Below are 20134 nucleotides of genomic sequence, written 5' to 3' on the forward strand. Positions count from 1 at the left end.
GAATCCTTTTCTGATTTTTGGATGCTGTTCCTTCCTGCTTCTGAGCTTTCTGCTGTGACTTTTCAGCTGAGATGACTAGCCATGGCAATGTCTTCAGGCTGGAGATCTTCGCCATCTTGAGGTATATGAATGCATATTCAACATCACTACTAGCATGCCAGTGTCCTCCCTCAACAAAAAACTAGCCTTTGGGACACAGATGAGGGATGCTTGCATGACAGGCTTTTTAGGACATCAGTGTGGACTTAAGAGTATACCAGATTGCCTGTGTCTGTAAGTACTGAAGTGTATTATGAAGACCAGAGAACCTTGAAAATGTTACCCAGTTCATTTCACCTTAAAAAGCCCTGTATATTTCACAGTTTGTTTATTTGTTATAAATCCGCTTTGTTGAAGCAAATGTGTTTTTTGTAATATTAATGGTGCTCTCATTGTTAAAGCCCTCCTCAGAACATCGGATATTTATAAAACAAATTTAGACACCAGTTCTGTAGTTAAGTATTGTTTAGGCAGATCCCTGAGCCAACATGAATACAGCTATTAGAATTGAGCTTTATAAAGTATTGACATTTCTCCATAAGTAATAAAGAGTTTTGGAAGGGAGCTAAACAGTGTTTTATGGTTTGTTAGGAAAATGGCTTTATTTCTGAAAGTAGCTCAGTATTGATATACTCACAATGGAGTTTTGTCAGCTTCTTAGGATTGGCTTACATGAAAGATTTTTTTTTAGCACAGGCTTGTTCCCTTCCTCCCTTCCAGGGGCAGAAAGCAAATCACTGGCACATCGGGAGAGGGTTGAGCTGATCCAAGCTCCAAAACAATATGCGGCCGAGAGGCTGAGTCCATGCCTGCCATCTGATTTACAGGAGAGGTCTCGACATCTGCACATCCACATTGAGGTGCACAAGAGCATGCTCAAAGGATGAGAATAAATATCTGTTCTCAGCATCTCCCTATTTCTGCTGGTTTTAGTGGTCAGCTCTCTGCGTAGTTCAGGCAGGTTTTCTTGTAGGAGCAAGGATAAATGGAAGAAATAAATAACATAGAATCCAATGCAGTCAGAGACTGAGTGAAGCAGGTGCTCTGGAGAGAGAAATCATTTTGGCAGCTTTGGAGAAGGATTTAGTTTTTTGAATCAGGTTTGAAATAACCAGTGGATTGAGCAAGAGGAGAAAATACATGGGTTTGGTGAAAAACAAAAGGTGATCTTTTGCTGGCAGGTGTATCATTCCTGTTGCTCTAGAGGATGCTAAAAGTACAGTATGGATATAACATCTACTGTACAGACAACAAACCTTGCTTTCAGATCTCCAGTTCATGTCTGGGAATGCTGTACCACCTGCTTGCTGCTGAAATTAATCCTAACATGTTAGAGAAAGAAGGGTATAAGTAACCTTAGCTCCACCTTCAATTTTTGTGGTTTATTCCTTTTCCCCTCTTTCATTTTCGCTGACCAGCCCACCCCAAGAATGTGTTTGCACATAAAACAGTGGGTATTGGGGATGTTTTGGAAGCCCAGCAATGGTATGCAAAACTGGGAGGGACCTCAAATCCCAAGCCTTGTAGCAGCTGAGATCAAGGTGTGGTACACATGGTGTAAGGGAGATGCATAGTAAATGAAAAAAGCAGCCTGTGTGATTTTAATCTTCCAAACTAGACAGGAGAAAGCAGGGTCAGGCAGCTTTCCACCCACTTCTCCACCTATACCTCTTACACACTCATGTGTTGTGGGGCCAGGGAGCTGACTTCTTGTAGTTCCAGTGGGTTGTGATTTTAGGTTCAGTTGTACTATGCCCTCTTCCTCAAGATAACAGCATAGCACAATCAGGTGTTAAATATTAATACAGAGATCACAGGAGTGTAGCTTAGAAGCACCGAAACATTGAGGATTGGAAAGTCTAATCTGTCCTTTTGAAAGCTGTCCAATTTCTTTTTTATTTACAGCATTTGAACCATTTCACAAATTGGAAAGCAACTATCCAGCCATTTCACAGGCAGATTATGATATGTTTAAAAGAGTCCAAGGCATTTATCCAAATGCAATTGGCCATCATGCCGACTAACATCTAGATTGGAGATATTACACAGACAGATGAACAGAGGCTATTTGAAGATGATAGTTTTCTGTTATTAAACTTGTGTTTGTAGCTCACAACTGAAGAAATGTTTTGGATAGTTGTATAAGCTGTCTGTGGCCCTCAGAAAACGCTAGGGTGTGAATAGTCATTTTATGACTCCTGCATTTGCTCCCATTCATTGCAAATGCAGAGATGGAGAACTCTTGGAGAAGTACCGGCTCCATCTGGCACTGCCTCAGCAGAGCACATGCAGGTTATACAATTAAAGATGCAAACTGCAGGCAAAAGTCAGGAAACATACAGTAGATGAAGCTACAGAGAGGAAAATTTGCTTTTCCCTATGCATGTGATTGTTCTGCATAGAAACTAAAAGGTATGTTTCAGCTTGCATGAATAAAACATATACATGGTTTAATTAAAAGGTTAAAAAAATAAATACAAACCTGACAATCTCAGCCTCCAGTAAATCTCTTAAAGTTGTACGTGTAGTGCTAACATGTCTGCACTCTAACATGGTCTGAAAAAAACCCGACAGTACCTGTTATTGAAATCAAAAGTGATTTCTCTAACAATGGGATACTGGGGAATTCCTAATGGGCTTCTCTTTAATAGAGTTTGAAGGATTCAGGTTGGAAGACAGTGTATAAGATCTGCACCACTGGTTCTGATAGATGTGAACCATGCCAGGGGACAAGAGATTGTTTAGGAGGTTAGAAGTTCACTCCATACATTCAGTAATAATATGCAGCTGGTGTGCCCTTAAAAAGAGATTGTAAGCTTTCTTTTTTTCTTTATGAAATAACATGTGGATTAAAAAGAAAAATATAGTAGTAGTCAGATTTTATACATCCAAATCCAGAAATTCAAAATAACAATGTATGACAGCATTTTTGAGAACTAGAACGATTTGAAGCAAGATTACCTAAATATAGCTCTTGAACTGAACTCTCAAACGTATTAGATTACTCCATTTGTAAGAAATCCTGATCTACTGTCTATTAGATCAGCTCTTCTGTAATCTTTTCCTGTTTACCATGCCTCCTATGGGCATTTCTAAAAGCATTACAGCATGATACTGAATAAAATGCTCAATTTTTATGTCTTATGCATGATGGTCCAGTTAAACTTCTGCCTGAATGTTCAGAATCAATTGCAAAGCCTGGAAAGTGCAATGTGACATTAATGCCCACGTTGAATGGGCACCAGAGGGCACAAGACTTTCACAGAGGTGGATTTGTCAGAGGTCCCGAATAGGAAAACTGAAGATTTTAGGAACTGTCTTCTCACAGATGACCATAGTGAAGACAACAACTGATGCTCCTGTGCTGTACCACTTACTTTCCTGGTATTGCTAGATATAGTAATGTGCTGTAACCAGTGATGTTTGAAACATAGAATCATAGAATAGTTAGGGTTGGAAAGGACCTTAAGGTCATCTAGTTCCAACCCCCCTGCCATGGGCAGGGATACCTCACACTAAACCATGTCACCCAAGGCTCTGTCCAACCTGGCCTTCAACACCACCAGGGATGGAGCATTCACAACTTCCTTGGGCAACCCATTCCAGTGTCTTACCAACCTCGCAGTAAAGAACTTCTTCCTTATATCCAATCTAAACTTCCCCTATTTAAGTTTTAACCTGTTATCCCTTGTCCTGCCACTACAACCCCTAATGAAGGGTCCCTCCCCAGCATCCTTGTAGGCCCCCTTCAGATACTGGAAGGCTGCTGAGGTCTCCACGCAGCCTTCTCTTCTCCAGGCTGAACAGCCCCAACTTTCTCAGCCTGTCTTCATACGGGAGGTGCTCCAGTCCCCTGATCATCCTCGTGGCCCTCCTCTGGACTTCTTCCAACAGTTCCATGTCCTTTTTGTGTTGAGGAAACCAAAACTGTACACAATACTCCAAGAACAGATTAGAGGGGCAGGATCACTTCCTTTGACCTGCAAAATGTGGTCTGATGTCTCCAAAGTAAGCTATTTTATGAGTGATACAGTAATCTCTTGGAGAAGAATGGGTCAGAGAAGAAAAGCATAAAAGAAAAAAAGTGGCTTCTTTTATTCAAATGACATTTAAACTGGGGACCTGACACTAAGAGCCAAAAAATGTATTAAGTGCTTAAAGACACACACACACACACACACAGAAGTCCCACAAAAACATAAAAGTTGATATTTCAAAAAAAAAAAAACCAAACCCAACAAAACAACACAACCGAAAAAACCCACAAACAGGCTGCTGCTTGGGTTCTTACTTTTTTCAGGCAAAACCTGGAAATTTGCAATAATAGCAAGAATGTTTTTGACAAAATGACCTTTCCATAGCAAACTGGCACGTGTAATAAACAGTTGATCATTGTCAGAACTGTAGAGTTTTAATTCAAAGGAGCTCTGGTAGACGTATTTTTTGGCTGTTGAAAATTGGTCCCATGTGGTGGCTGCTTTGAATGTATTAATTGTCTTGCTGAGAGTTGTGGTGCAATGAGAAAGGAAGAGTTGGGGTCAGATTGATTGGACTTGGGCCAGCTGCAATGATTATGGACACTTCAGTTCTCATTCTTTGTTGTTTTATGTTAAATGCTCAAACTGAGATTCAGAGGGAAAAACTCAGAGTCTTAAGTGATTCCAGCTTGAAATGCATTGAAATAGCTGAGTTTGCATGATGTCTTGGACCACCGCTGTAGGTTTTCCCCTAGTACAGGCAATTCAACATTTCGCCAAATCCACCACACCATCTGCCCAGGCCAAATAGTGTAGTCACATGTGGGCAGAGTAGCTTTGGGCATAAAAACTGATCCGCTATTGAAAGAGGTTGGAAAAAAAATCCAGAAAGGGGTTTTTCCATTTGGCAGCAGTCCACAAGGGAATGGACCTTTCTTCTCTCAGATGCAGCATCCTCCTCCTCTGCTATTTCAGACATGGGTAAGAGAGAGAAAAAAAGAAGAGCTACATGTCTATTCCATTGTTGAAGACAATATGCCATGTTGAACACTCTGGGGCCAGCGCTTATCTAACTCTTTCTTCCCACCAATGTTTTTTGTGAGTCTTTTGTCAGTCTCAACCAATAAAGCTGTAGCAACAAAAACCACAACTCCAACCTCTCCAAAATCACTGTATGAACTTCTACGTTTGTACACAATTCTGACTCAGCTTCCCCAGATAGCGGCATGTGTGAGCACAGGGGAGAGCTGTTTGATGTGAAGCGTGCTTGGCCTTCCCCTGCAGTAAAAATAAATCAGTTTCTCTCAAACACATGGAAGGAGCTGTACATAATTTAGGGGTTAGTCTTACCTTGTTGATTCTCTGGCCCACAGTTCCTGGGTGGCACTAGCATGTGGCTTTTGGTCTTCTGCAGACAACCATCATGAAATGATTTTGCAAGGTGATGTATTTTGTAGTGTAGACTCAGTATAATGTTGCAATCCACCAGTGTTTCAACAGCTGTGTTGGTGGCTACCTATTTATGCAGCTCTTAGGGATGGTACCGGGTGTGCAAGGCTCAACACAGATGCTTCTTGACTTCAGTCATCCTTTTCTGTCACCTTGCTGTGAGTTTAGTGAAAAGTCAGTCCCTCAGAAAAGGGGAAATGAAAATTAGAATATATTTATTTTCAAATAACAATTCTTTTCTAGGGAGTTTCAGAAAATGTTCTGAAATGCTTTTGAAAATGCTTGTAGAAAACTAATTCCCATGAGATAAGTTTGTATGGCAGGGAAAAGGAAAACAGCTGTGATATAATCCTCCAACTGTATTAGGTTTTGGGTTTTTTTGTACTGCTTCTTTCAAGATGTGCCTAAACCTTCTTATTTGCTATGTAAATACAACTTGTACCTTCTTTCAGTAGAAGAAAAAGTGATAAAAGGGGATGTTTTTTCCCTGTAAGCAAAGGGTGTGATTGACAAATATGAAAAGGGCAAAACTAGCAGAGAGGTAGGGAGGCATCTTCAGGTTCTGTGTTTCTCACAGCCTTACTGAAACCAGCAATGTTCATTTGTCTTAGCACAGCAGCAACTTGTGCAAATAATTGTGAATGCAGCCTAGACGTGCTCAAGAGGGATTGCTGTATCCAAGTGGTTGAGGTGCTGAACTCCTTGGATTAGTTGTACCTCAGTTGCTCAAGCATTGCACCAGCTGCAGCACAGGGAGCAGGCATGGGGCTCTTGGCCACTGGCACCTCAGCACATCTGCGTAAGTGTCAGGCTCAGGAGCACAGAACTCTCTGGACAGTGAAGTCATCATGGTTTGCTTGGACCTTTTGCATGAAACTTGGAGCGTGGCCTCTCTTTCCAGTTACGTGAGCAAACACTGGCTCATAGCCATCAGGCTAAACCTTTGGATTGCAACCCCCAGGGGAGAGCCTGACAGATGTCTTCTGTCACCTGTTACCTAGCAAAAGCCAGTGAACCTCACCCAGGAAATCTTGTCTGCAATTTGTGCTCCAGGGGCAGCCAGTTATCTTCATTCACGGGACAGAAAACACATGACATCTCTTAAAAAGGGTTTTCAGTTATTGAATACACTGGGTCATAGGCTGGATACTTAGGTGCCAGAAGAAAACTACGAGAGAAAAGGTAGCTTAGTAGTGATCACAAGTAGCCTTGCTTGAAATCAAAGCTGCTTTTGCAATAGGCAAACACTAATCAGTGTCATCTGGGAAAGCAGTCTCCCACGTCTGGGAGCGCCAGGAAGAGGTAGGCAGAGTAGAAGGTAAGATGATACGTGGGCTGGGTTTTCCTGGTAGCAGATATGAAGCGCTGGTCTTAGGTCAGTAGTGCACTTGTCATGTTAGGCCAGGAAAGGGGAAAACAAGGACATGGGTAAAGGGGGGAGGAGGACAGATTTTTCCCTATGAGTGAATCTCTCCCATGATTTTCCTTCCACCCAAATTCCTCCTCCAGAAGCCTGAGCTCTGTGTAAAGGTTGTGAAATAAAAGGAAGAAAAGAAAAAACTAATGATTTCTTTTTCTTGCTAGTCAATGTGTTGGGAGTAGAGAGGCTTCTCTGGGACTTGCAATGACTCCCCTGGGGATGCTGGAAATGCTTTGGGTTTTTTTCTTATAGCTGCAGCTCTAGGCTGAATGATGGCAAAACTTAACCTTCTGCTATTAGTGCCAGCTCTCTAGATAGAGCAGGGAAGAAAAAAAGTGAAATACCACTTTGGGGTGTTTCTGGGGAAGATGTGTTTCCACAGCCTGTGGAAACACCTAAAACAGTGCTGTGTATCATGGAATGGAAGTCTGCAAAGTCTTGGATTTGAAGCCTAGGAGTAAAAACTGAATCTTATCCAAAAGCTGTCTTGGAAGTCTTGTTATGGCAATGCATGGTTAAAAAAAAAAAGTAGTAAAAATAGAATTTATTTACTGTATATTTCAGTTGCAATAGTGTTGATGATTTTACATTTTTAGTTGTACTAGTGAGATTATACATTTTTAGTTGTAATAGTGTTGATGATTTTTAAAGGTTAGCACTTGCCTATGAGCAAAGATTGTATTATGAAGTATTATCTGAAGAATCCTTCTGCTAAAGCTCTGCTGCAATGCTGTTTTATCTGAGTTAAAAATTCACAGTTTATTGGCAGCCTGAGTTAAGCTGGAGGTTTGATCTCTGTTCTGTGCTATATGATTTAGGTAATTTTTCACAGGTTGCAGTCTTCTTTTCATGGTTTTGCTTGGATTTGAGAATCATTTATATGTAAATGATCCTGATGTCTTGTTCTTTCACTTCTTACCAATTAACTTTGTTTTAAAGCGCACAGTTCTGTGAGCAAAATCAGCAGCAGCGCTGCCCGGGGCAGGTGAAACTGGGTGGTGCTAGCATGGTGATCATGTTTGCTGGAGCTCATTACCAAACTGACTTGCTGAATAATCAGACCTTTGAACTGAGTTCAGTGGTATCCCATTCATCTCACTCCGTTAGGCCACTTCATGGCAGCTCTTTTATGTCTTCTTATAATTTGTCCTATGTAAATAGCTAAGGTGTTTATTATTAAAAGCAGCAAGAAAGCCCAGTTGAACAAGAAAAAAACTTGGAAGAACAAACCCTCAAAGCGATTTCAACTCTAGTGCCAAGGGGTTTATTAAAGATAGAACAGCTCTCTTTTTGTGACTGAAGGAAAATGCCATTAAATCCATTTGTCTTGCTGCTACAGTAAACTTGCCAGAGCTATTAAAAAAAAAAAAACATGCCAAGAGATATTCAATGGTTGTCAATGAAAACTAGACTCAAAAATGCAGCATCCCTGTGTGTGGATCAAAGGGAACTCCAGGGTGTTCAGGATATGTTTCTATATGCTCACAAATGACTGTAAGAATTATTTTAAGGGGAGGTTTGCTAGTTTTGGCTTTGCAACTAAATCTGCTGTATCTGCTTGGTACCTCTGCCTGTAGTGTACAAGCGTAGGTTGTTTTGCAAATGGAAAAGAAGTTATTGCATGAGTGAATGGGAGAATTTGCAGGTTGCTATCTACTGGGCTAATCATTACTATGAAGAAATAAAATATGTACTCATGTACCTGCGGTTGTAAAATATCTGCAAAAGCAATATCTGCAAAAGTTCTCCACAACTTCTTCTTGATCTAGGACAACTTTGAGCAAAAGCTAGAAGGAATCTGTCAATGTCTGCAGGAGTTTGCATTCTACTTGTTGGAGTTGCATTACTGCTCACCTTTTTGAGGCTGGGGTTTTCCCAAGGAGAGTAGAACTCAGATTTTTAAACTGAATGTTTCCTTGAAAAATACTGGTTCCTCAGAAAATTGTGTGTATGATGCTGCTGAATTTTAAAGTTTGAGGGCGATTGTCTCAGGCTTGGAGTAAAATTACCTAAAACCAGAGGAAGTGCATGTTTCAACTGCTGTGTTATTGATTACTCTGAGGCAGAATTGCTCACAGCACCATGGTCTTAAATTACTTAAATAACAAAACCCTCTATTTTACACTGAAGGCAGGCCTCTCTGTGTTTGAAATAGATTGGCTTGAATGAACTCCAGTGACAGGAATGTCATTATACACATACATTATAATATTATACTAATAGCATTATAATATTTTACTAGTATTGCACAAATAGTGAGTGTGGTTGTCTTCACTGGACCTAGAAGAGAGGACAATCTCCACTCTCAGGAGATTGCAGGATGAGCCTGCTCACACAGCTGGATAGCTAAGAGGCTGGTCCTTGGGGTCACAAGGTGATTCTCACAATTTAATTTCTGGCTAGGTTGGAGTTCACACTTGGCTGTATTTAATATAGAAACTCCAGTTCATGTTGCTGGACATGGAGCAACTGTGTCTCTGAAGGATTTTTGATGCTCTAAGAGGTGGGATGGTAGGGAAATGTTGTGGCATGGGAATTAAGGAGAGAATAGTATCAGGCAAGGATCAGAAAAGCCTATTCACATGGCTTCCTTACCTGTCTTTCCCAGACAGCCGCAGTATTTCCCCAGGCAGGGATTGAGGGGGCATTTGTGAATATCTGGCATTTAATTGGAGTAAAAGCATTATGTTGAGAGAAGCAGAAAGGTGCTTATTTTGGGAGAGGCAAAAGAGATGGAAGAAGCAGGCTTCTTCACAAGCTGTACACGGCTTGGGCAATGGAGGAGCAATTGGAGGTAGCCAGCCTCAGTTTCCCCACCTGAGATTTCAGGTCAAGACATAAAGAAATCCCCAGGAAGCTCCAGTCTGTGCAAGCACCTTGGTCTAAATAGGAGTCAAATTAAGGTAATTGTAAGGTAGGCATCCTTCAATGTTCACCACTTGCAGTATTTAGGGGAGCTATTGCAGGATGTTTGTAGGTTATAGGATGTAGGATGTATTTGTAGGATGTACTGTAGGATGGGTTAATGCATTTCTAAAGCAGGTTCCCCACCTTTTGCTGCTTGGCTGCTCATCACAGGTTTTAAATTAAATAGCCTGTTGAGCATTAAACTGGAGGATTTGGCTAGGCTGACATGCACCTTTGCATCTGCCACATGGCCTACAGCTCAAGGGGCCAAGCGCTGCTGTTGGGATGAAGCAGCAAGGCATGAACCTGAGTGAAAATGAACAGCTTGCTCTGGAGAACAGTCTTATGTTCATCCCGTTGTGCACTACTGTTTTGGGAATGGATTTGTGACGTGGGGCTTTTTTTATTACACCATGGAAAATATTTTTCTGTCCAAACCAGCTGGGTCTTCAGTAACACTAAAAAATTAAAAGCACTTCTGTGCTAGGTGTTCCCTAAAAGATGGAAAATAAGATTTTTACATTAAAATGCCAGGAAGAAAAATGGTGAGGGCATAAAGTGCTGCTTTATTTTCATCAGATGCTATTGCTTTTGGAAAATCGGTTGTGCTCCAGCAGTCATTATCCTCCTGGGTGCATCTCTTGCTTTGTGCTCCAGCTTTGATCTGAAAGGTGTCTGTGAAGCAAGCCTTGCATTAGCTGTAGTTCCAGCTACACCCCACAGAGGTAGAGGGGACATCCCTGGGACCTAGGCTTGAATCCCTGTTTTCCTTCTTTTTTTTAATCAGCTACACCTTTGTTCCAGGAGTGTCAACATCAGGGGCTCTAAGCCCAGGGAGCACCACGGCCAGCACTACAGCACGGGTAGTCACCAGCAGCAGCAGCCGCCCCACCACGACTTCAGCCTCTGGCAGGAGGAACAGGAGCACCAGCACGCCATCGCCCATGGCTGACGTCCCCGATGAAATGACCACTCACCTCCCGCCTGCCTCCTCCCAGCTGCCGCCGGCTGGCTCAGAGAGCTGCGACCCCATGGAAGCCCGCGATATTATGTGGTCTCGAACTCGGCAGGGGCAGGTGGCAAAGCAGCCATGTCCTATGGGCTCTATAGGTGAGTTGAGGGATGGGAGAACACAGCAAGCTATCTCTGTTTGCCTATGGGATATTGTGAGTGTGCAATGGGATTGCTCGCAGGCCCCTCTGGCACGCATGCTTCCCTCAGTAGATCACACTGATGCATTGCTTTGGTGAATTGTGGCAGGCAGCTGGCAGGGCCCAAAATACACTGGCCACGTTGTGCAGGATCTTTAACATCCCAGGCTCTGGCCAAAAGAGAGTGCAAGCTAATGACCTTGTAGGGTTGAGCTTGATGTGCTATAAAAGCTTCTGCTTCTGGAAGTTATATACAGTGTGCCTGCTATCTCTGGTTTTGCCTGTATTTGTAGATCCTGGGCTCATTGGCTGATGTGTTGATGGTCAATGCCTTGCTTGATTGAGAGTGGAGGAGGGAAGGGGGAGAAATAAACAAAACTTACATTTTGAAGGTCTTTGCAGCACTGTTTGAACTTCAAACAGTGGCCAGCATTTTGGACCACTCCTGAACCAGCGTGAGTGATTTTTCAGCCTGCAGACAGCTTCCAGTGTGATCAGCAGGGAAAGCAGGGGGGGGAAACAAAGCCAAATCTTTCAAAATGGTTTATTGCTTATTGGATTTTTCTCCTTTTCTTCTACTCTTCCCCCCCAAGTTGTTTTCTTCCAAAAGATTGCTTTTTGAAATTTTCTGTCCAAATGAAAACATAGTCGAATAAAAAATGGGGTTTGGCATATGGCTCAGTTTGCCATATTTTAACAAATGCAGGCTTCTAAAAGTATTTGTTTTTCAAGTGAGTCTTGGTGTCCAGCTGAAAAGCTGCTTGCCAAGAAGGAATCAGAAGTTGGAGAAACTTGCATGAAAATAAGAGATGAAAGGATCTGGCTTGCAGAGGAGACTCTGTTAAATTTACACCTGTGTATATGAATACTGACTCTCTGTTGAATTTGGAGAGGTCACACTGATAAAAATATATGTTAAAGTATGATGGGCATGGAAAGACATCAGTCATGAGAATAGATAAAGACCATTTTTGCTACCTTTCCAGCCCCATTTGGTAAAAATAATGCCAAAAGTGTTATGTGGTTTCCAGAGAAGGGAAAGGAGGGTCTGCACTGAAACTGTGGAAAGAAATGGAGAGGAGAAGAGGAAAAGGAAGGCTGGATGCAGGGAGCCCTTTTCTAGGCACAAGAGCTGGATGAAAACAGCTAAGGAAAAAAGAAGATAACCCAACTTTTTGATAGGGGATGGCAAGAAGCCTTCCCCGTCTCTAATTTCAGTGATTCATGCAACTCGTTAAAAGCTGTGGTATATTAGCAATGAGCTTCTTCCAGCTCCCTTGGAAGGCATAAGCAAACTCTCACTGGTTTCAATCGGCGCTACCATCAGACCTAGCCTTGTAATTCACTCCGCTGCTGAAAAGTTTGGCTCTGCACTTTGTATAATGCAGACTCTAATCCACGTATTCAGGCTTTCTTGCTTTTTAAAGATCTTTAAATGCACCATTTCAGATGCATTTGTCTTTGTCTGGAAGGGCCCGAGGTCCTTTGCTGTCTTTTGCAGCTGGGATCTGGGGTGGCACTTGCCAAACAAAACTCTCCTGTGAAGTCTCTCTTGACAGCAGGGGGTGGACAGTAAAGCCCAATGTTACATCTTGGCATTCATAGTGTTTAAAATTTTTGTGTGTTTCCACCCAGATGGTTCAATGATTATTCAGAGCAGTAAAACCTATAGAAAGCAGCATGGAAGTTGAGGCACAGGGTCTGATCCCAGGGCACCAGCAGTGGAACAGAGCACTTAAGGTGCTGGCTCAGTGTTTGAGATGCAGCTTTGATTTGTTAGTCCCTGGAATCTTTCCTGCCTGGCCTAAGGCAAAAACCTCTGTCCGTAGTCTCCAACAAAATGGAGATAATGTCCTTGTGCTACCTCATGGGTCTTTTATGTCTTAGGGCTAAGATGATGGGAGACTAGGACACTGAAATGACTCGGAAGGGTCCCATTGAGATCCTAAGCAGTACTAAGCTCCCATGCTTTGTATGAGGTGTCTATCATTGTGAAATGAAGCCTGTAACATGGAGTCTGGGTGCAAAATGCAACTGGTAACACTGAACATAATGGCTTTCCTTCTCCAGGTGTTGCAACCTTCCGGTGTCTTGCGCCAGATGGGATTTGGGAGCCCCAAGGACCTGATCTCAGCAACTGTTCTTCTCCCTGGATCAACCACATCACTCAGAAGGTAAAACCCTTCCCATGTGTTGACCACACTGAGCCTATGCACTAACCTTCCTGAGCTCCCTGGTTGTTTTCACAACAGGGAACCCAAAGTGACCAATGCATAAAGCATGAGCCATGCGAGGTAATGAGGAATTGTAAGAAGAAAGCAAGACTGTAAATATGTGATGGAAATTAATTCAAAGAGGGTGAAGGAAAGGCAAAGGAGGGGGACTGTAGAGCAGGATTTAACTAGAGTGAACCGTGGTTCTTGTTTGTGTCAAAAAAAGGAGGAAAAGAGGGGAGGAGGTGGGTGGTCATGTGGAAAATGCCAACTTATTGCAGAAGGAAGCTTTCGCTTTCATGCATCCCCAAGGATTTTCTCATGCCATGCAAGCACAGGATAAACCCTATAGTTGAGAAATCTTTACCAAAGAAAGGCAGGCTCAATATGAAATGTTTGCATTGCACTTCTGACTTTCTGTTTTTAGCTTCTGCCCAAATTGTAAAGGAGCTGATGGAATAGAAAACAGTGCTGCAGTAATGCATATCTTTTGACTCTTAAGTCCCTTGATGAATGTTTTGTAGCACTTCATCATCTATCAGTGTTAAAAGTGCATTAACATGTGACAATAGAAGTTCAAGACAAGCAGAGCTTATTTGACAGCAATATGTTAAACGTTTTTATTATTAATGCACTGTGGTGCTTTCAGCTGATTTTATCACAAAAGAAGACCAGATGTGTGTTTACGCCACAGAGTTTGTGGGCTGAATCCTTATTACTGCAATCTGTGGGGATTTATTCGCTCCTTTAGCCAGAGTGAGCGAGTCCCGGTATTGCAGGCTAGCTGTGCTGCTGCGTGGGAGCAACACAGAACTCCCAAAGAGCCAGTGCTTGCTGGTGAACAGGAAGGGGCAACCCTATAGACAAGGCTCTCTGGCTTTCTCCTACCTGTTTCCCATCTTAACTGAGGTACAACAACCTCTGAATCACTAGCACATACAGCCCTGATCATCACTATATTGCACCATATATATTTATACCTTTCCCTCCCCAAAGACAAGGGAAGATATTAATTAACATGGGGCTGCTGTGACATGGCACAGCCATTACAAAGCCTGTGGTCCTTCTGTCCCACATGGGAGGGTGGGCAGCTTTCCTGCCATGCACTCAGCTAGCTGATTAATAAATATTGCCTTTGCTGGTATTAGCAGCTGTGCAGCTCTTGTTTTATGACCCACGTACTTATCCTGGAGGGGTTAATATTACTTACGCTAGCTATAATTCACGAAGGCAGCTGGGAGACCTTTTGCTGCTCGGTGAAGATGTCTAGGCAGTTAGCCATTAGCAGAGGGAAATAATAGCTTGCACTGATGAAATCTCCATCAAGGTTAGGCTTATTTTATTTGAAACCCCAGCTATCATTTGCGTAAGAAATGACCCCCATTTAATTTGCTATGTGCTTTCAAAGCAGGCTACAATTGGAGAGTCAGGTTTACAGAAATGCCCAGCATGTTAAAATTGGGACTGGAGATAGTTTGTTTTAATTGTTATTATTTTTGTGGAGGAATTTAGTTATGTTCAGCTTTGGGAAGCTTCCACTGGTTGGTAGGAAGACTGTAGGAATCTGCAAAATGACTCTGGATCCAATATTTGATGCCTAAGTAGTAATCCACTGGGATCTTGGAATATATGTCCCAACCTCTATTGAGAGCTGCTAGAAAAACATGAAGACTTTCCAGGAATGACTTTTGAGAGGAAAGCTCTGACAGGCTTGCCTATGGGCATGTGCTGGGCTTTGCATTCAATAAGATACTTAGAGCAAACACATTCTAAATTACTAATGAAATAATCGATAATCACTTGGTTTCCCTGCCCAAGTAAGAGGCTTGGAAATCATCACTGTGCTTAGAGTTGGAGATTGATCCACCCATAAATCAGGTACTGGTTTCTCACATCCTTGCTGTGGATGGGACACTTCCCTGCCCCAAGCTTGTAGACTTTTTCCAGCACCTATCTAAAGCTGAAAAACAAGCCTTTCTCCTCTCAGCAAAGCCAGCTCCACTTCTTGCTGCTGTGGGAGCAGCTAGAAGAAGCAGAAAGCCAGCCGTACTTCAGGGGTAATCACACCCTGCAGCTCAGCTGCCCTGCATCCCCAGTGTTTGGGTCCTCCTTGGCCACCTATCCCACAGCATCCACGGCTGCAGCACAGCTTACAGAATGGGTGGAAATGCTACTTTGTCAGCCAGGGTTCATACCTGCTCAGCGTGTCTTCATTCCTAATCTGCTTTGTCTCCTAAAAATACCCTCTTCTATCACCTGCTGGGACCAAGCTGCTCAGGAAGAAGGGTGGTGGGTCCCCTGGAGAGATTTCAGCCAAGCCAGAGAGGATGGTAGGAAAATGCTGTGCTTGCTTTCATGTCTCTCTAAGTGAAGTAAGGATTATTACTTGCTGCTTTTCTTTTTCCTGCTGTGCTCAAACCGTACATTGGGTGTTTGCCTGCTTGCATCATGGTATTAAGTTTTACAACCCTCTATTAGCTTCCATTAGGGTTATTGTGCTTGATGGAGGATCAGAACAAATGTCTGCTTCAGCAATTCATTGGCCTCCTGACATTTACTTTAACTTTATTGTTGGTGGCTACCATGCCCTTGTAACATAGCAGGAGAATAAACTTGCCAGTGCGATTGAATTATGCACTGCTGCCTGGGTTATTTCTAGAGTCAAGCAGTAAAAGGAAGCAAAAAGGTCAGTTTTGGATGCATTGCTTTGTCCTGATCATGAGGTCATACATTCAGTCTCAGCCTCTTTGTTTTACCTCTTGCTTTCATCACTACTGTCATTGGTGCAGTGTGTGACTTGTGTGAAAATATCTTTTCCTTGCTGCAGCTTTCAGTTGTGGGTGCTTCCTAAGAGGAGAGGCACCACCATGCTCTGCTTCAAGCCTTGGAAAGAGAGGAGGCAGAACAGAAAGTGTTTTGTCCTTCATGAATGCATAAAATCCTCAAGAATCTATAAAGCACATGCCAACCATGTTCATGTTGCCATCTTGAACAGTGTAGATAATATAGTCACAAAGAACAGATAAACCTTAGGGGTCAAAGTACCTTCATCAGGTCTTGTAGATTTGCTAGGTTGTGTCTGGCAGAGGGAGTGGAGTTTTGTGGAGGACATCACCACATGATCATGTCAAGGCCTGAGGGTGAAGTTGCAGTCCTGATGACACCACAGTGAAATCCTCCATCCAGATTGATTTTGACAGTATGTTTCCGGAGTGCCATCATGTGCTGGATTGGAGCAGATGCTATAGTTGATGGGTTATTAAAGGTACATTAGATGCAATTTAAGTTGTTTGAATATGATAGTTTCAAACCCACTTTTTCAGTGTTCTCTAGTTCAGCTGTACTGTAGGAAGAGCAACAGTCAAACTCTGTTGGATAACCAGTGTTTATAACTAGTTAGTTATAGCCTTAGGTATCATCCAATAAAAGAAAAAAGCAAAGTTAAACAGAACAGGATGTTCATCTTCCAAAAAAAGAGGATGGTAGATATGTTCTGACTCTTTTCTATGAGTGTACACATGTACAATGAAACCTCTGCCAGGGAAAGAAAATGGCCATGAAGACTTTACAGTGTCAGAAGTTAGCCCACAGTCCCTCTTTCAGCCTTGCTACCTGGCTGCTGGCAGCCAATGGTGCCTGATAAAACCTGTCAGATGTTTGTCCCTCCAGAAAATAGCGTCGACTCCATGGCCTTTCCAGCTGACTGGTCCATTTTGTATATCACTGTTTTTAAAAATCCTGGTTCAATCTTTCATGCCATCTTTTGGGTTTTTTTTTTTTTTTGTATCAGTCAGCCTCAGGCTGCAGTAAAATATTTTTGCCTTTATGACCACTGGTGTTTCAGCACATTTGCTCCTTTCCCAGAATCTTTCTTATTTCTTCTGAATTTTCTTCCCTAAATACTTTTTTCCTTAAATTTTTCTCATTTTTATTCTACTGTCTTCTTTCGCAGTCATTTGCTTCTGAGAAAGGTAGGGCTGAAACAGAGCAATGCAATATGGGGGAGGTCATTGTTAGTCTTCCCAGAAAAGGTTCCCTGCTTCTGTTCTTTGGCATATATGAAACAGGCAGAAATGTATGCCCTCTTCAACAACTATTATTTCACAGTCTTTTCAGTCATAAGAAGACACAAGATAGTGATACAAACTGGGAAAATATTAGCAAAGTGCTGCACAGCGTGATTTCAGGTATGCCAATGCTCATTTGTAAATCTGGCCTGAATTCTGCTCAAATGGAAGAGATGAGCAAATTTTTTGACAGAGCTAGAAAACTGTATTTTATGTGTTGGCATTTTTGGCAAGGAGCATTTTTTCTTTCCTTCAAATTAGCATTCCAAGACTAGATTTAATCAATTTGTAAAAGGGGGAGGGGAAATCATCCAAAACAACCAGAAATCCAATTTATTTTGAACAGATTGTTTTATTTTATCCCAGAATTCTTTTTCTTGTTTGTTTTTAAATCAATTTCTTCCATAATCAAGATAGAAAATAATAATAAAAAAACACTCAAATCAGAAAGAGATGTAATATTTTTAACTCCCTTTGTTTCTGAGCCTCTGAGTTGAAAGCTCAATTAATTGCACATTTTTTCCCTACTTCTTGCTGACCTCTCAGTGACAGTGTGACCCTTGAAGAACCTCCAAGGATTGTGCCTGTTTTCCTGTCTGACTATGTCAGTGTTTGTGTTAAAAGAGTATTACATTTTGGAAGAAATAACTTATGAAGGGCTTGTCTTCCATGCAGCAGTGGTGATGAGGAAGATGTAGAGAGGGGTTTTATTAGAAGGGAAGTAAGTTAGTAATACATCCTCTTGGGCAGCAGTGAGCTTTGCTGAGCATTATGTAGAATTAATCAAAAAAAGGGCTCAGTCCTATTGGTATAAGAGATCAGACATATATCTTAGGCCTGGACTATTCAGCCAAAATTTGGGACTTGTAACAGAAGTTGGATTTGACGGGTCTGCATGGGGGATACTTCAATATTGGTGGAAAATGCTCAAAAGAATTGGGGAAATTAGCATTAACATGTCATATGGCCATCATTTTGGATACCCCTCTCATTATCCACACAGGCAGAATGGAAAAAGTGTCTCAGCACTGTTGAGACTTGTAACTGCTTTTTCTGGTGATAATGAATAAGTGTGGAAATGAATGTCAGTGCTAGAAAGCAGCTTCATCATCTGTCAACCAGACACATTGTCCCAAGGGAATGACACATATCTCTGTTTTCAGGAAACCTGGGTGCATTAAATGAGTTTGGGTAAACACTTCTTTGTCTCTGGGGGTCACGGATTTTGAGCTTTAATGTGCCTTTTCTTGGCCATTTCTTCCATTGTTGCCTATATTTGGGGTGTTTATTCGGTCACACTAGAATTCCTCTGATTTGCAGGGTTTAGGATCAGTTCAAGATAAAAGGAGAAGGGTTTATTAATGACAGACCCACACCACTTTTGCTGACAGGTAGGAAGAATGGCAGCCTGCAGATAAATGCCACCAGGAACTTATTGCAGGGAACTATTGGGTTTGTCTTTATAGCAGCTGACCAATTTTCCCTGAGTATGCTAGTTTGCATAGGTGCATGGTCCAAGAGAAAATGTATGCATCAAATATTGGGCAGAAGGGTTTTTTTCTAATGTATCTGTAATAAACCATTGCATTTGTGCAGTTTTCTATAAGGCTTGCAGAAACACCATGTTACATACATGCTAAGCTCCAGTGATGAAATGCAGGAAAATGTTGAAATTGATTTCTTTACATAAAGAGATTTGATGCAGTCATTCTTTAATGTTCTGTGTTCCAACAGAAGAGGTCAAAATTCAGCTTCTATGCTGATGTGTGGCTTTCTTCAGCTGCTTCTGAGAGCAGGCAGCTGTAAGAGGAAGATCTGGTTTCTATGGCATTAGCCTTGTGTGTAACAAGGAAGAATAATTCAATTTTTGAATATGTTATCATTGCTCTAATGGGAAGAACAACACATTATCTCTTTTATTTATCTTCTCTATATCATCATATGCTTTAATTCTCTGAAGATGAGCATATGAACATCTTCACTTATATTTCATTAAATCAGATTGGCTGTTGCTGTCAAATTGATGAAAGTAAGTTATTCATTTATAACTCAGTTAATTGATTTACAGAGAGGTAGAAACTCAGCTTGCAATCTTTCCCTAGAATCTCGCTTTTATAATAAGCACCAGAAATTGAGGGAACAAGAGAAATATGTGATCTCTAACTGTCGGAAAATGAGACAATTGGAAATTTCATATGAAAAACCCAGCAGAGCTGGCCACTGAGCCTGAAAGAGAAGTGGGAGCTTCATTTAAATGTCATCCTGTGCAATTTCTCCTTATCCTTGACATATTCCCCATGGGTAGTCATTCCAGATCACAGAGTGGTATATAACAAAAAAAGCCCAGCAACCTGCAATAGTGTTTTCGTAGTGGGCTTGTAGAAAGGAGATGGGACAAGCTGCCTTGTTCTCAATCTCCATGGCATAGAAGAAAAGAGGGCCACCAGAAAAGGAGAGCAAAACAGAGCAAGAAAGGGGGAAAAGTCACAAGGGGAGAGTTTCCCAAATAATTGCACAGTAAATTTCTCTGCAGGTGATTTCTGAGTTTTATGACTCAACTAAACGATAAAAGTCGTTTAATAGATTCAGCCAAACAGCCTACTTGGTTTTCCCTTACAGCAGACCTTTGCTTGAAGTCTTAAGCCTTTTGCTCCTGTGTTAGCATGCTTTTATGTGCTGAGAATCACTAGTGTCGTTGCAGGCGTAGTGGCTAGTGTGTTAAGGAGCATGCAAATGTGAAGGAATGCAAAGTGGTAAGTTAGCACCTGATTATTAAATCCATATGATGGGAATTGTGAACATTTTTATCTTGTTCATCTTGGTTGTCATCTATTTTTGTTCCTTTTACAAATAGCTTTTTTTTTTTTTGCGCAGCAATTGTAGCAAAAATCATCATCTCACTATGAAATAA

The 20134-nt window shown here is 41.8% G+C and overlaps 1 protein-coding gene across 9 annotated transcripts in view; it reads left to right on the plus strand.

Annotated features, from left to right (window-relative positions):
* ADGRL3 (adhesion G protein-coupled receptor L3) overlaps window positions 1-20134 on the plus strand; it is a 518947-nt gene that overhangs the window by 398379 nt on the left and 100434 nt on the right. For all 9 annotated transcript variants that reach the window (XM_065689629.1, XM_065689683.1, XM_065689621.1 and 6 more), the window contains 2 exons: window positions 10597-10902; window positions 13014-13117. In XM_065689629.1, coding sequence (XP_065545701.1) covers window positions 10597-10902; window positions 13014-13117 — 410 coding nt within the window. The remainder of the gene's footprint in view (window positions 1-10596; window positions 10903-13013; window positions 13118-20134) is intronic.

The sequence above is a fragment of the Lathamus discolor genome, chromosome 1 (genome assembly GCF_037157495.1).
Source record: "Lathamus discolor isolate bLatDis1 chromosome 1, bLatDis1.hap1, whole genome shotgun sequence".
Taxonomy (NCBI): domain Eukaryota; kingdom Metazoa; phylum Chordata; class Aves; order Psittaciformes; family Psittacidae; genus Lathamus; species Lathamus discolor.